We start from the raw sequence: 16,431 nt of genomic DNA on the forward strand, positions 1-16,431 counted from the left end.
ATGAAATCAAGTCTTCATCTCAAGCAAGAAGCTTTTATTTTTGGTCCCATCACGACATTCCAGAGTATAAACAGCAAGTTGCACCCACCACCCTCAAAGTAGCTTGGCAAGTCAGGGTACGAGGGGGAAAAGCACTAAAATTTAAAAACCAGAAGAAACGAAGACAGCAGGAATTGTTCTCTGCCAGAGCATAAATTTCATACGACAATGCTCCCCAACAAAATGTACTGCGAACAGTTTAAATAAACAGCCGTGACATCTAAGGGTAAGACTGAAAAGCAGAAACGACACAAAATTGGGGTCAGAAGGTCTGGCTGTGTTATCTTCTGGCATTTACCAGCTATGTGTGTGGGAGCAGGGTATTAACACAACGGCTCTGACTGAGCCCACCAGGCTGTCATCCTCAGTGGTCAACACAATGACTAGTTTGGAAAGATCTTTGCTCCTGGAAAACACATGCAAAATCGTATTATTGTCACAACCTCCCGGAGGAGGTAGCTACAGAAGCAACCCTCAGGGTTGGCCCTGGATGTGACACCTTCAAAACTGTTCTCACCCGCAGCATCACCACTCCCTGACAGGGCCTCTCAGAAGGTAAAGTCAAAAGCCATAGTTCAAAACCTTCCCTACAACCCTTAAGGACTTAGAAAAGCCAAAACACCCTCCTGGATTCAGTCTGTGATTGAAGACTTCTCTGGCACTTGCTCAGCTCCGAGTGATTCATCATTTCCTGGAGAGAAGCTACCTCAAACCCACTCACTGCCCAGAGAGCAAACATGCATTCGGTCACATCTGCCCTCACGGCAGGTGCGTAAAGGGCACCTGCGGGCTTAAGGCACATCCAAGGAGCCTAGTGATTCAAAAGCCAAGCCAACATCAGTCTGGGATGGGGCCCCCTTATCTATGTCCCTGTTATCAGCAGGAAATTACAGCTCCCAGATACAGACCTGGCTGCTGCTCAAGGGGCCAACAGATCATGTCCGGACAGCTCAATGACCACCCCTGGCACCCTTCCTCTAGGGAAGGCACTGTCGGCTCCCCAGCTGGGCTTGACAGGGACTATTTTGGGGCTTCCTGCTCACTGCCTAGCCGCCCTCCTCTGAGCACACTGCAGGCAGTGTCTCAGCATCTGAGGACTCTATCTGTGGTCTGCCCAGTACCGGATGAAGTCACAAACATCTCACTGTTACTGGTGTTCGCCAAGATCACATCCACCTTGGAGGTTTATGAGACAAATGAGGATTTTCATCCAAAGCATTTAAAAACACAAAAAGCTCCTAAGAAGTGCCCAAAATGGTATAATGACTAATAAGACTTGCATGAAAATGAAATTGATTTATAAAGTGTTAGCTTCCTCCTGTAATTTACACTAACGGCAAAGAGGAAGTCTTTTCAGAGCATTGTGGACTGATACACAGCGGTTGATAAGGGTGATGAATTACCTGTGACAAAAGAGGAAGTCTGGCGCAGACTCAGGGTGATGCAGGGAAAGGAACACAGACAGAAAGTCAGGCCACCTGGGCAGCAGCCCACGCCCTGCTGTAACTGGCATACACTCACGGACAGCTGCTGCCGTCTGCCAGGTCTGGACTGACTGAGTCCACCAGCGTCCCTGTGGTTAAACTGTCCTGACCAGAGTGCCCTGAGGAGCTTCTTAAACAAAAGAGCACAGTTCTGCATCCATCACTACCTGCTGGGAAACTGGGGACTTTCTTGGCATGCCAGGGTTCGTGAGACATTCCCGTCCAAAATACAAAAACTCACTACAAAAGCTGGAGATGCTTTAAAAGGCCAGCAGGTCAGAGGCCCTGCAAGTCAGAGGCCTTTTAAAGGCCTTTCAATACTTCCTGACGACAGTGATGAAACAGCAAAAACAGCCAGCCCTGGGGTCCAGCCACTAAAGCCCTGCCTATGTTAGGCAGGTGGGAAAATGTGCAGCTCCCGCAGTGAGCTTCCAGGGTGGCAAAGCAACAGGCATTTCCTCCTCCAGCCCACCCCCACCCTGCCCATCCCCCTCCCCGCCCCAGGACAGGAGGGCGCTCCCATAATTAAGCTCATCTGTAGAATTCCAGCACATGGCCCGCCGGCCGAGCTCCAAGCATTCATGACCACAATTTCATACAGTTCCAGAAAGGACAGCACTGCTGACACTGTCAGGATGAGGTGACAGAGGTCTCGTGGTTTCTTGCCTCACGATTACATTAGAAAATTCCACATTTACTCCAAAATTGGCAGAATCCATCTCCAGGCTTCACAAATTGCCAAGAAACGCTGCTTTCTTGGAACTGCCAAAATTCAAAACCCCCGCCACAGCTTTCCTAACCCCACAATTTTTGCCAACACCAGCCACCTCTAGAAGACTAAGGTCAGTTTAAAATGGCCTCAGATCAGCTCAAAAGAAAAAATGGACAAAACGTATACAGAATTCACATTTGGCCAGTAATACGTGAGAGAGATATTCAACCCCATTCATAATTAAAGATACAGGAATCGAAAGAGGCCTTTCAGATGGTCCAAAATCAAAGCATTTCATTAAAACCCCAGGGCCTGTGAAAAGTAGGAAAATCAGACATCCACACTCACTACTAGCAGGGTCATAAATGGGGTAGGCAATGTGGCAATGCCCATCTTTTGGGGCACATGTTGGCAAACCACAGTAACTATACTGCTGGGAACTGATCTTACAAATACAGTAAGATCCATGTACAAAAACAGTAACTGCAGCATTAATTGGAATAGGGAAAATTGGAAATAATATCTGTATGACTCTGGCTTAATAAATTATGGGCCATTCACATTGTAAAATAGAATATTATGAGGCTGTTAATAAAATGGGAGAGAGTAGCTCCATAAATATTAACATGAAAAGGTACATATAGAATGAAAACGGGTAAAAAATACTCATAACATGGACCCACTGTGGGGTTTTATTGTTTGTTTTGTTTTGTTTTGTTTTGAGATGGTGTCTCACTCTGTTGCCCAGGCTGGAGTGCAGTGGCACGATCTCGGCTCACTGCAAGCTCCACCTCCCGGGTTCATGCCATTCTCCTGCCTCAGCCTCCTGAGTAGCTGGGACTACAGGCACCTGCTACCACGCCCAGCTAATTTTTTTGTATTTTCAGTAGAGACAGGGTTTCACCATGTTAGCCAGGATGGTCTCGATCTTCTGACCTCATAATCCGCCCATCTCAACCTCCTAAAGTGCTGGGATTACAGGTGTGAGCCACAGTGCCCAGCCGAACCCATTTTTTAAAAATTACATGTGTACATATTTTGATATGCATAAAAAAATATGGAATGAGCTATATACAAAACAAGATTCACAAGATTCATCCCTGGGACCAGCCTGGGAAAAGGAGGAAGAGATCTTCACTTTTTATCATAAATACTTCCCATAAAGTTGCTTTCTAGCTTTTGTTTTTTATGTCTGCATGTATTTCACATCAATTATTAGTGACCTCAGAGAACTGGGAGTGAAGGATGGAAAACTCTGGTCCACTCAGTCTCAGGGTCTCCCCATCACTGAAACCACTGAGACAGAAGAGGGTGCTGGACAGGGGTACTCCTGCTTTGAAGGGAAGGTCAGATGAGTGATCACTCAACTCCTCCAGCGCTGAGACTTTGCAACCCTCAGACACTACAATCCCAGGTGACGCTTGTTCTCAGGTTCCTGCCAAGAAATACAAATGGCCTGGATAAAGGTGGGTGCACACATCTAAATATGGTGTGACCACTATGCGGGGCCAAACAGCCCGAGGCTTTGACTCCAATCCTTTGGCTCAATTATTTAGCTCACTGATGAATGACAGAAAGTTATTTTCCTTTGAAGACCCAATGGCACGCTCTCTCTACACACTTTCAAAAGCCCTCTGTCCAAATTCGTGTCTTGGTCAAAAAGAATGTTCTACCCTTATAACTTTATTTCTGTATCACCCCCCACCCCTACCACACCCCAGCAATTGGGAGGTGAGCAAATATCACTTGGATGTTCCAGGGCACTATCTATTAGGAGACAATATAGCTCAGTAGGTAAGAGGTATTCAAATCCTGCCTCCACCTTCCACTAACTCTGTGGCCATGGACAAGTTACTAAGCTGTCTGCACTGCGGTTTCGCATCTATTTTATAAAAAGGGATGACATCAGCACAGCCACCTCACAGGACTGTTGTGAGGCAGTAAACATAAAGTACTTTTCAAAGCACATGCACCAAATAAAAACCAGGTGCTAACTCTGTGACCACAAACTGGTTCCAGACAAAACCCAGTCTTTGAATAACGTCTCTTGCTGGAGAGGACTTTGTATAGATCACCTACGTAAATGGTACCTTCCCAAAAAGACAGAGGCAAAGAACATTACTGGTTAAAATGAATACAGAACTATCTGAAGGCTATGCCTACGTTCCACCAGGGTGGTAACACGTTCTCATTTGCCCCAAATCTGAGCCCAAAGAGGCCACCCCGAGACTGGTGGCATTCTGGCATTGCAGAGTCCAATGGCGGGACGTTCTTTTGCCAGAACAGTGGTCTGGGCACGTGCCTTGTCGGGTGCTCATTATCCTAAAACCCTTGTTGCTTGTCTCCTGTCTTATAAACTGAAGACTTATGGCCTAGCGAGATCCATGAACACAGAGGACGACTTCTTCAAAAAGTGAGTATGTGTGGCTAAGGGGACAGAGGGCAAGGGGAGAGGAGCAAGGGTTTCCAGGGGGCAAGGCCGGGGGGGTGGGGGGCACAAGTGCGTGCCAGCAGGCACATGGGGGTGTTGGTTGTGTCTCCCATGCAGGGTCTGTGGACAGCTTTGTGAGCCAATGCAAATCAGCTTACACTCTGGAACAAACAGGCCTCCTTACAGAGCAAAGTGCCTGTTCTAACAGTCTACAGCTTTTTCTGGAAAGCCCCAGCATTCAGCATCAGCCGAAAATTCTAAGTTGTTGCAAGAATCACAAAATGTGGTCAGTGGGTTGAAAAATCCACTGTAGCCATCCCCCTGTAGCCATGACCGCTGGTGTGAAAATGCTTCTGGCTTCTCTCCTGACGGAGCCCAGTCCATCTGGTTCCTCCCAACCTCTCAGCTGGGAGTGGGAATGGCACAAGGCACCCTGCATCCCTCAGAGTGCAGAACAGCCTGTGGGCCAGACACTGTGCTGAGGTTTTAAGACTCCTGGGCCACATACCTCATTGTGAAAAGTGTCAGCCTGGACCCAGACCCAGAGCTTTCTACAGGCAGAAACTCACTACTCAACATATATCTGCCTGCACAGACCCCACCCCAACCCCAGCTCTAAGGGCTTGTTGGGTGAATTACAGGTGGGGAGACGGAGAGGGGAAAGCAGTGGAAAAAGGAAGAGGAAGGCAGCCCACAGGAGGGGAGGTCAGGGCACTTGCTCCGGACCCCAGCAGCCCCAGGGCCCAGTGTGGTCTCCTGGGGGGCATAGATTCCCTTCGGGCCCCGGTGCATCCTCTGATCAAGGAGCAGGGCCAGTGCAGGTGTGTCCCCTCCACACACAGGCATGGGCCCCTCTCTCTCCACACCCTCACTCACAGCTCAGAAAGCGAACATTTCAGAAACAGCCATCTGACAGGCACCCGGGCCCCTTCTGAAGGAAGAACCTGTGACGTCACTGAAAGGCTCTGCTTGGGTTTTGTACCAACTCTTTTTCCCCACACACCCCATTCCAGTGTTAAATGGGTGGGCTTATTATACAGTACATTGGGCCAGGGTTCAATAAAGTGTCAAAACTGTGACTTTGCCCTTCTCAAGGAACAAGCCCCAAAGCTGTTAGTGGGTGATTCCAGGGACTTCCTCCTCAGGACCCCTCAAAAGCTCCGAGATCCTGTGCCCAGGTTACCAGTGAGGAAGTGCAAGTGCAAACAGGTCGAACCGCCAGCCTCGGTGTCCTGGCGGGACCTGACACCTGGATGTCTCCCAAAATGCTCCAAAAGCTGCCGCCATCCGTGCAACTCCCACCCTAAGGAAAAAGCTGCCTGTAGCCCTCAACCACCCCCACTGGCAGGCTTGCGCAAATCAACTAATCTCATTCAGGTACCTTTTAGGCCTTGAACCCAGTACACAGAGGGTCCGGAAAAGCCAACCGGAAGAGAGGTGGCAGGCAGGGGGAGGGGGCGTCCCACAGGGATGATTTATAGAGCAGAGGCCGGCGTCAGCCAGGAGTGTCCCAACCCTGCAAAGAGCCCCTCCTCGCTGGCACCCTGTGGCACCTTAAAATAATAACCACCACAATGATTCGTGGACCCCATATTATGTCCCAGGGGCTCGTTTTTATCTCAGTTATTTTTACAACAATTCTGTGAATGGCTATGATTATCCCTTCATTTTACAGATGAGAAAACTGAGGCTCAGAGGATTCAAGTCTTCTGCCCAAGTTCTACATCTTTGAGTGGTCAGAACAACAACTGCAAAGCCCAGCGCTCTGTGCTGGCCTTGGCGCCTCTCAGGCCACGGTGGCCTCAGGATCTTCTTCTGAAATAGCTTGTCATCTCCTGACCCTCCCCTGCCCTCTGTTCTGGGCCCTTCGTGCAGCTGACAAGGCAAAGAGCAGAAGAGCAGGGCCCACAGACTTCCTTCTGTCCAGGCCAGGCCAATCGTCCCCACCAAATCCAGGGCAGGCTCCTCAGTCACTTCCAAGATCCCCCCGCCAACCAGGAATCCCTGCGGTCTCCCACCTGAACCCTCGGTTCTCTCCCACACCACAAGACTCAGCAGGTCCGCCCCTTGTTCCCCTGTGCTTTTCTAAAAGAAAAGAATTGCTGATCACCGAGACCTGGGTGGATGAAAGAACTGGCTCAGGATCCCAGAGAGCTCAGGCAGAGCCCAGATCAGAGCCCAGACCTCCCGACCCAAGTCCAGGGCTCTATTCACGCCTGGCTCCACAAGACCACAGGGCCCCACATGGGAACAGGAATAATAAACGCCAAAACACACAACCATGCATAAAAACACTCAATAACAAATGCTGGCAAACGTGAAGCGCTATCAAAATATAGAATCATAAATCCAACTGTTACACCTTTCAACAAGAATCTGGGAGCAAGAAAAGCGTTCATGTGTGGATGTACTTATTTCTCAAATACTATACATTCCTCCACTGCTTACTTTCATTCATAAGACCCAAACTACGGAACACAGGATAAACAGCCAATCTCACAATCACTACCCTTAGACCACCATACCACAACACCCCCAGTTAAAAAAACTGTTACGAGCTTTGATTTCCCAAGACACTTCTATCCCGTGGGAAACTACTGGGTTCTAAAAACTCTCCAAATTAATACTGCCAGTTGTCTTAATTGGTTTCCTGCTTGCTGATCAAAAACAGGGTTGAATTTGCTTTCTCCAGCAACTACTGACCACACAAATTACCTACTCTAGCTCCACGGCACTTAAGTTACTCCCAAAACGTTACTTCTCATCCTGCATTTTCCTGGCCTTCCCCATAATAAAATTATGTTGCAGGAGCAGCTGATGGAGCTCACTAGGCCTAGCACCTACTAGGCTGCAAGAAACGTGCAGAGGCCTCGCAGGGGAGAGCTGTAATATGAGAACGGGGATTCCAACCTGGGCTCAGCCTGCCCTGCCGCCCAGCAACTGTGTGACCTTGGGCACAGAGGTCAACCTCTCTGGGCCTCAGTTTCCTCAATTGCAGCGCTGGAATCCTAACTCCGGGGGAAAGAAAGCCTCTCATCCCAGTCCCCGGCGCAAAGCAGGGGATGATCGCGCAGAGCCAGGACGCACCCGCGCTAGCCGGCTGGAGCTGGTCCCCGCGGTTCTGGGACTGCGCGGCAGCCCCCTGGGGCCCCCACGCCGCTCGAGATCAGCTAGGCCGAGCCCACGCCGGGCCTCGCGGCGCGCAAGGAAAGCCAGGCCCGAGGGATGCTCGCGAGGGCCTCCGGCCTCCAGGGCCTGTTTCCCCGCCTCCCTCCCCCGAACCACTTCCCGTAGAGGGCCGCGGGGGACGTAGCCCGGCCGTCGGTCCTCGGGCCCCCGGGGCCGAGCCCCCGCCTCGCCACGCGCCCTCAGCGCCCCTGCGCCGCGCCTCGCCCCGCCTAACCCGAGGCTGCGGCCCGGGCTCCACTGCGGGAGGCTGGAGGCGGCGACTACTCACCGAGCGGCGCCGCGCGTGGCCGCCTTTGTATGCAAACACCCAGCCGGTCGCCCGCTGTCAGCGCAGCTCGCCTTCGGGGGCGGAGCAGGGGCGGGGGCAGAGGCCGGGGGCGGGGCCGGGGCGGGGCAAGCGGGGCAAGCGGGGCGGCGCCAGGGGGACTCGGGAAGCGCTGGCTGCCCGGCTGCTTTCAGGGCCCGCTGGCCCGCTCTGCCCGCTCACCCCTGCCCGCCTACCTTAGCGTTCCTGGGGGTGGGGCCCCTTAGGCCGCTTTTCTGATTTTCCTTTCCAGAGCCAAACTTGTGTATTTCTTCAACACTCTGAATTGACCTATGCCGATGACTGGGGGAGTGAGGACGGAGGGGAGCAGAGAAAAGGCAGCCAGGTAAATGTCCAAGCAAGCCTCCCAGGGCCTGGCCGCGATCTCGTCGGTCCTGTGGGTCCCGCTCATCACCAGTGGCGGGACCTGAGCCCGTCCTCGACTTTTCTGACCCTCACCCTTCGTTTCTTCCACCATAAAGGCGCAATCGCGTTGACCTATCGCCATCTCCTCTTAGCTTCTCCTCGCTGGGTCACCCCTGTCCTTCATCCTGATGGTGACAGCTTCCACTCTCGCCTCTGCCAAGCGGTGGTCCAGGTGCGGAATGGTGGCTCTGAACAGGAGGGACAGGCAGCTCCCTGCGCCCCTCCAGGCGCTGGGAGGCAGGCAGGGGATAAACAATGAGCCACATAACGTCTGGTGGTGAAATGATTTCCATCAATGGGAGGGTGTCACATTTGAACTGAAACTCTAAATGACAAGAAACACCTATGTCTACAAAGACGGGGGAGGACGCAGGGTTTTCTGGAGAGCAGAAATGGCAGATGCAAAGGTCCTGGGGCTGGTGCTGGGGGCTGAAGGGGAGGCAGGGGCCAAATATTCAAGTCTTGTAGGCCAAGGCAAGCAGTTTAGTTATTATTTGGATGTTATTCCAAAACCAATTCTTTTTGAGACAGGGTCCAACTCTGTCACCCAGGCTATAGTGCAGTGGCACAATCTTGGTTCACTGCAGCCTTCACCTTCTGGCCTCAGGCAATCCTCCTGCCTCAGCCTCTCAAGTAGCTGGGACCACAGCTGCATGCCACCACGCCCAGCTAATTTTTTCAATTATTTGTAGAGACAAGGTCTCCCTATGTTGCCCAAGCTGGGCTCAAGCAATCTTCCCACCTTGGCTTCCCAAAGTGCCAGGATTACAGGTGTGAACCACCACACCTGGTCCAAAAAGAATTTTAAAGCTGGGAATTATATGATCTAATTTACTTCTTTAAAAAGTCACCCCTCCACTGCATGGAAAATGGACTGCAGGAGTAGAAGCCAGCAGACAGGTGGCACTGCAGGGAACCAGGGGACATGATGGTGGCTCAGATGGCAGGGGCTGCTCAGCGAGAAGTGGAAGGACTTCAGAGAGATTTGGAGGCAAAACCCACACGCTTGTTGATGAATGGAGCGGGTGGAGGTGTGTGATGCGATACTCAAAGACAAGTCTCGGTGTGGAGACTGAACCGCTGCTCTGCTGAGATGCAGAGGGCCAGGGAGGAGGCCAGCTTGGAAACAGCATCGAATGCGGCAGCTTAGTGAATTGGATGAGCCGGCCAGCTCTAGATAGACATCTGGGGGCAGCTGCTTGGAGAGCTTTGTCCAGGGACGCGGCTCCCGTCCATCGGTCAAGTGTGGACACGCTCCAGCTGGGCTTGCGGCAGCTCCCATCTAGGCAGCCCGTCCCAAGCTGACATTGCAGAGGTGGGAGCTACACAAAGAGAATCTTGCAGTTTGTAGGTGAGCTACCTCCACAGGGGTTTTCTCAGAGACCAGAGCTGCAAATGCATCACAGCTGCCCAAAACCGCTGGGGTTGCAAGGCCCCAGAAGGACACCCTCCTGCGCCCTCCCCTCCTACCTCCAGGGAGAAGCTGGCCTGGGAAGAAGTCTACCCTATGTGGAAAAGCTTTCCAGGAAGCCAGTCCAACTTCAGGCCACTTAAGTTTATTTTTTTGTGTAAAACAAGTCCATTATTCAAATGTGGAGATAGGAGGTCTGAAAATACAGCAAAATTTAACTCAAAGCCCTCATTTTGAAAATGATGAGCCTGGGGGCCCAGCAGGGCTACAGTCAGTTCTGATGAGCAAAGTCTGACTAGATTCAGAGCAAATTAGGACCCGCTGCTGCCCAGCCTGCCACTCGGGGAAGGCCAAGGTTGCGGGGAGCCTTTGTACAAACAAGCAATGGGAAGAAAACACTCACTAGATCACAGTGCGCTCCCAGGCGATAAATGAAACTGGACTTTCCAAAGCCCTGGTGCTTTTGATCCAGCACTGGCTGGAGTCCCCCTGGGAGGGCCCTTGGCTGTGCTATCAGCAACCAGGCCTGACTGAGCAGTGACTCAGCCAGGAGAGCTGAGGCGATCCCCCTGGCCAATCCCAGGGCCTAGCCACACTCGGAAGAGGAGAGGGAACTCAGGGGATGAGTAACCTTGCTCTAGCTGACTGGAGGAGGAAGGAGGGGCTGAGTAATGCCTTAGCAAAGCCAGCACAAGCATCCTGATTCTAGAGGCTCAGTTTCACAATCCGGGAAATGGGCTGCAGTTGCACATGACACAGATCTGCTTTGAGGATGAAAAAGGCATCATGGGAAGCCGCTGTCACAGTTGCAGGGTTGGAAGATTTTTCAATTCTAAAACCCCATAAGTTGAGGAGTGGCCATTCCCAGAAGGATCTGTCCACTGCTGAGCCCAGTTGGTGACAGTAGCTGTTGTATCCCGAGAACTCTGAAGTTGTGCAGATCAACCACCTGCACAGGCCCAGAATACCTGGGGCAAGGTAGGCAGGAAGAGTGAACATCCCTGTTCTTGGGTGTCCGGCGAGCTACTGTAGGAAGGAGAAACGCCGGCTGATCCCCCAGGACTCTGAGCATGGTTAGCTCTGTAACTGCCCTGGCAGAAAGGATCCCAAAGAGAGGACAATGAATTCTTCCCCCAGAGGTACAGCCTTTTATCCCTGGTACCAGTGCCTGGGGCTCCGGGAAAGGGAGGGCATCTCCTTGGGGTCTAAGGCCACTCCTTGGTTGGAGGCCCCTCACGAGGTGACTTTGTCCTGGGCACTCTCTCAAGAAGCAGGTGGGAACCAGAGGCCACTTAGTGCCGCTTCACTACCTTGGCAGCAGGGAACAGAGCAGCCTGGGAATCCACCCAAGGTGGAATGGGGCCCCTGGGTGCTGTGGCTGGCTGAGCAGGGCCAGTTCCATGCGGAAGCGGCAGGTGTAAAAGGGCCTGGATTCTGCAGAGAGGACAGTGATCCTCAGAGAACAAACATCTGGAACCAAAGCACAGAAGGTTTTGATGGTCACCCGGGCTGTCCAGAGGCCTACTCCACAGTTAGGGCGGGGCTCGCAGATTAGAGTCGAGGCATAGGAAGTGGCAGGATGATAAAGGCTGACAGCTGGCCACAGAGGAGCATGTTGAAGGCCCTAGGCCGAGCACTGGGGTCTCCAAAGGGGAGCAGACCAGACACAGTGTCTGTCCTCAGGAAGTGCACAGTCTGGGGTTGTGATCGCGTAAAAACTGTCACAGTGCTCCTGGCCGCTGTGAACTGAAGTGCTGTGCACTGATACAGGATTTGACCTGCCCTGTCCCCAAGCAAGAGGATTCACTTGACCTTGGTGGCCTGAGCAGGCACCGACCTAGGCAAATCTAGGCCAGATGTCAAGGAGCAGAATGAACCACGGGCCAGCCAGCAGCACACACACAATGGTCAGGCATGCCCAGGTGCTTGAAAGAAGGCCCGTGGCTGGCCGCTGGTGAGCGAGGGAGCTCGGGAGCTCACAGCAAGCCCCATGCCTGTCTTCCACTGGATGAAGCAAGAGTGGGTATGGAACATCCTTTCTCCTCAGGTCAGATTGGGAACGATTCATAATGAGCGGGGCTAGAACAGAGAACAGCAGAGAGGCAGGAAAGAAGAAAGAGACCAAGGTTCGAGGATGGGGCAGGGAAAGAGACCTCAACATGACCAGGGATGGGAGGAAAGAACTCCATCGCTTAGAAACAGTGGCGGCTGTGCTGGGAAGTCTGGACTGTTACAGTGGGCTCTGAATCCAGGAGGAAGAAAAAGACCCCGCATATCACCGTGAGTCAGTCCTCGGAGTCGCCATGACCTTGCTAAACAAGTGTGGGGTTGTCACAGCTTTAAGCAGCACATCTCAAGTCCCACATTCCCCAGTGCTAAGACAACAGCTACACAGACAGGATTCTAAGGAGAGCTCAGAGGTAGAAGACCCTTAAAAGTCCCCCTTTCCTTAGATAGGAAAACTCAGGCCCAGAGAGGCAAACAATGGGTCAGTATGTGTGTCTAAACTTACCTAAACATAGAAAAGGTATAGTAAAAATATAGTATTAGAGTCTTATGGGAGCACCATCGTATACGCAGTCTGTAGTTGACCAGAGCATTGTTATGCGGCGCATGACTGTAGATCTTCTCATTAATAATAAGCCACCTGGTCAGGTACACGAAGTCTAGGGTTCAGAATCCAACAGGCTCAAATTCAAGTCCAGCTCAGCCACCTGGCTGAGTGCTGTCTGAACCTCAGCATCCTCAGCTGTTAAAAAGAGATAACCATCCCCATCTCAGCAGCTTTGGGGGGAAATTAAATGAGATATATTGGGATCCAGATAACCAATAAAATATCAAATCACTTTACCAGTTCAAGCTCTTACCACTCAGTGTTTGCAGGGGTTTATCACTGATGAATGAATTCAGGAGTTCAGGAGTTCAAGACCAGCCTGGGCAACATCCTCACCCAGCTAATTTTTGTGTTTTTTTTGTTTGTTTGTTTGTTTTGAGACAGAGTCTCACTCTGTCACCCAGGCTGGAGTGCAGTGGCACGACCTCAGCTCACTGCAAGCTTCCAAGCTTCGCATTCCAGGTTCACGCCATTCTCCTGCCTCAGCCTCCAGAGTAGCTGGGACTACAGGCGCCCGCCACCACGCCCAGCTAATTTTTTGTATTTTTAGTAGATATGGGGTTTCACCATGTTAGCCACGATGTGTATTTTTTTTTTTTTACAGAGACAGGGTTTCGCCATGTTGCCCAGGCTGGTCTCGAACTCCTGCACTCGAGTGGCAATGTTTGGAACTAATTTACACAGTTCTTTTCCTTGCAGTTGCCAAACAATATTATTTATCTAATGGTCATAACACCTTAGCAGATAATAGAACTACTGAACAGCAGTGCTTACTATGCTCATGGATGAGGTTCCTAGTTGTCTTCTATTAAGCAGGTGGCCTTGAATTCTGGCAGCTCACGCTTCAGAGTTACCTGTGGACACACAACATCATTCACAAAATGTTCTTTTTCTCCCCAATGTCTCTCGAGAATGAAAATGACCAGGCCATCCTCACATTCTACAGAGGTTAACCCAGCAACTTAGGGACACAGCTGGGGCAGGACTCCCGGGCTCCTGGTCAGTTCCTCTGTGGGGATGCTAAGCCTCAGGGCTGACATCTCTTAGCTCTGCCTTCTGGGAGAATTTCACAGGAGCTCCCGTTTGCGCTGCTGTGAAGGCCATCCTGCTCCTTGTCAAGCTTGCCTCCTCCTTGGCTTGAGGAAGATCTCTTTTGTGCCCAAACTGTGAATAAGCAAACTGGATGCAGCATCTCTGATTGCTCTGGGAAGAAACTTATGAGAAGTGCTTGAGAAAAGTCATGACGTTCTGCCTCTGCTAAGAACCTGTTGGACACTGCTTGGTATATACGGCTAAGTGCTTCTTTGTTCAGACCCGCTTCCTCTGATTAGCAACCACAGATCTTCTGGGTTTTCACTTGTTTATTTCTGTTTATTGTCATCTCTGGGAAGATGGCTTCAAATTTTTTTCCCCAATTGAACCCCATATCAATTGGTAAGTAGATCTTTTGATAAGTAGATCTTTCTCTCTCTTTCTTTCTTTCTTTCTCTTTCCCTTCCTTCTTTCCTTCCTTCCTTCCCTTGCTTTCCTTCCTTTCCTTTCCTTCCTTCCTCCCTCCCTCCCTTCCTCCCTCCCTTCCTTCCTTCCTTTCTTTTTCTTGAGATAGGGCCTCACTCTGTCACCCAGGCTGGAGTGCAGTGGGGCAATCTTGGCTCACTGCAACCTCCACCTACCAGGTTCAAGCGATCCTCCCACCACAGCCTCCCAAGTAGCTGGATTACAGATGAGTCCCATCACGCCCAGCTAATTTTTGAATTTTTTGATACAGACAGGGTTTCGCCATGTTGCCCAGGCTGTCTGGAACTCCTGAGCTCAAGTGATCTGCCCGCTTCGACCCCCCAGAGTGCTGGGATTATAAGCGTGAGCCAGAGCACTCGGCCAAGAACAAGAATTTTCTATGGCTGCATGAAACAAGGCAATTCCCAGCGGTAGTGTATACCTGGGGGGAAGTGTTACTTAGTACAGAAAGTCTTTCCCTTCCCAAGTCACCCCTTCATGAACTTTGCAGCTCTGTTATGAGAACTACACACATCTAGGATTGTCAAAGATGAACAAATGACCCTCATCCTTGCTAATATTGCTTGCTCTGAAATCAATTTTTTCTGATACTAATATAGCCACTCCAGCTTTCTGTTGATTAGTGTTAGCATCACATATGTATCTCTTTCCGTTCTGTTTACTTTGACCTGTCTTTATGTTTAAAGTGGCTTTCTTAATGACCCCATACAGTTGGGTATTCTTTTTTGTAACCAATCTGACAATTCCTGGTTACAATTGAAGGGTGTGATGGTTAATTTTTGGTGTCAACTTGACGGGGTTAAGGGATACCCAGATAGCTGGTACAGCATTGTCTCTGAGGATGTCTTTGAGTGTGTTTCTGGTAGAGGTCAGCATTTGAATCAGTGAATTGAGTGAGGAAGGAAGATGCATCCTCACCCATGCGGGCTGGGCTCCATCCAATCAGGTGAATTCCTCGACAGAACAAACAAGCCGAGGAAAGGCAAATTCACTCCCTCTTCTGAAGCTGGGACAGCCTTCTTCTCCTGCACATGGACATCAGCACTCCAGGCTCTCCAGCCATTGGACTCCAGGACCTGCACTGGTGGCCCCTCAGGTTCTCAGGCCTTTGCTATGTCACCAGCTTCCCTGGTTCTCTAGCTTGCAGACAGCAAATCACAGGACTTCTCAGCCTCCATAATCATGTTAGCCAATTTCCAAACTAAATACCCTCTCATTTATCTGTATCTATCCTATCTGGTTCTGCTTCTCTGGAGAACCCTGATACAAAGGGTTTACATTGAATGTCATTCACATATGGTTATATAAATAGTAGCTGTTTTAACACCCTCATCTAATTCTATCATGAATGTCATTTCAGGATCTGTTTCTATTGATTGATTTTTCTCCAGATCCTAGGTCATATTATCCTGCTTCTTTGCAAGCCTGTTATTTTTGTTTGGACACGGGACATTGTCAATTTTGTACCGTTGGTGGCTAGGTTTTGTTATATTCCTTTAAACAGCGTTGTGCTTTGTTCTGAGACGCAGTAAAGTTACTTAAGATTAGTTTGATCTTTTTGAGGCTTGATGTTCAATATTGTTACAGCGGATCCAGAACAGCCTTTGTTCTAGGACTAATTTGTCACCTCTGCCAGGCAATTCTCTTCTACTTTTCTCCTCGATGTCCTGAATTTTAGGGGGTCTCCCCAGTCTGGCTGGTGGAAATGTAGTTTTTGTTGTGTAAAATTTACCTCAAAACTTAGCAGCTTGAAACAACAAGTATTTAGTCCCTGCAGTTTCTTGTGTCAGGAATCCAGGGGTAGCCCAGCTGGTGGCTCTGACTCAAGCTGTCTCGTGAGCTTGCAGTCAAAGTGATGGCTAGAATGGAGCCCTCTGACTGGGGCCAAAGGATCTGCCTCCAGGACGGTGACTCACATGGCTATAGCCAGGGGCTCCATTTCTTGCCTCATGGACCTGTCCGGAGGCTGATTGAGCAATACAGCTTCTGGCTTCCCCAGAGGGACTGACCCAAGAGAGGGCAAGCAGGAGCCACAGAGCTTTCTACACCATAGTCTCTAAAGTCACAAACCATCACCGTCACTTTCACCACATTCTGTCCTTTAGAAGCATATTAGTAAGCCCAGCCCACAATCAAGGGAGGTAGGAGTAGGCACCTGTTTTTGAAAGGAAGACTATCAGGTAATTTAGGGATATATTTCTAAGCTGCTCTCACAGACACAAAGTATCCCCAGGTCTGAGTGATTTCTGAAGATCGTTTTGCCTGCAAGCTCCTTCCTTGGTGGTTTCCTCACATTCATGTGC

At 50.5% G+C, this 16,431-nt stretch overlaps 1 protein-coding gene across 19 annotated transcripts in view; it reads right to left on the reverse strand.

The window, feature by feature from the left end:
- Positions 1–16,431, reverse strand: part of LPIN1 (lipin 1) — a 143,265-nt gene that overhangs the window by 71,911 nt on the left and 54,923 nt on the right. For 6 of the 19 annotated variants that reach the window (XM_077960124.1, XM_077960119.1, XM_077960113.1 and 3 more), the window contains exon 1: positions 8,124–8,192. The exons of 3 other annotated variants lie outside the window; for them this stretch is intronic. Coding sequence is in view for 2 of the 16 variants with exons in the window: in XM_077960123.1 (XP_077816249.1) it covers positions 13,385–13,393 (9 nt within the window). In the remaining 14 variants the exon portion in view is untranslated. Of the gene's footprint in view, positions 1–3,458; positions 3,671–7,753; positions 8,193–13,384; positions 13,465–16,431 lie in introns of those variants that run through there. 10 more of the 19 variants (XM_077960129.1, XM_077960122.1, XM_077960118.1 and 7 more) reach the window with 6 other exon arrangements.

Source organism: Macaca mulatta, chromosome 13 (genome assembly GCF_049350105.2).
Source record: "Macaca mulatta isolate MMU2019108-1 chromosome 13, T2T-MMU8v2.0, whole genome shotgun sequence".
Taxonomy (NCBI): Eukaryota; Metazoa; Chordata; class Mammalia; order Primates; family Cercopithecidae; genus Macaca; species Macaca mulatta.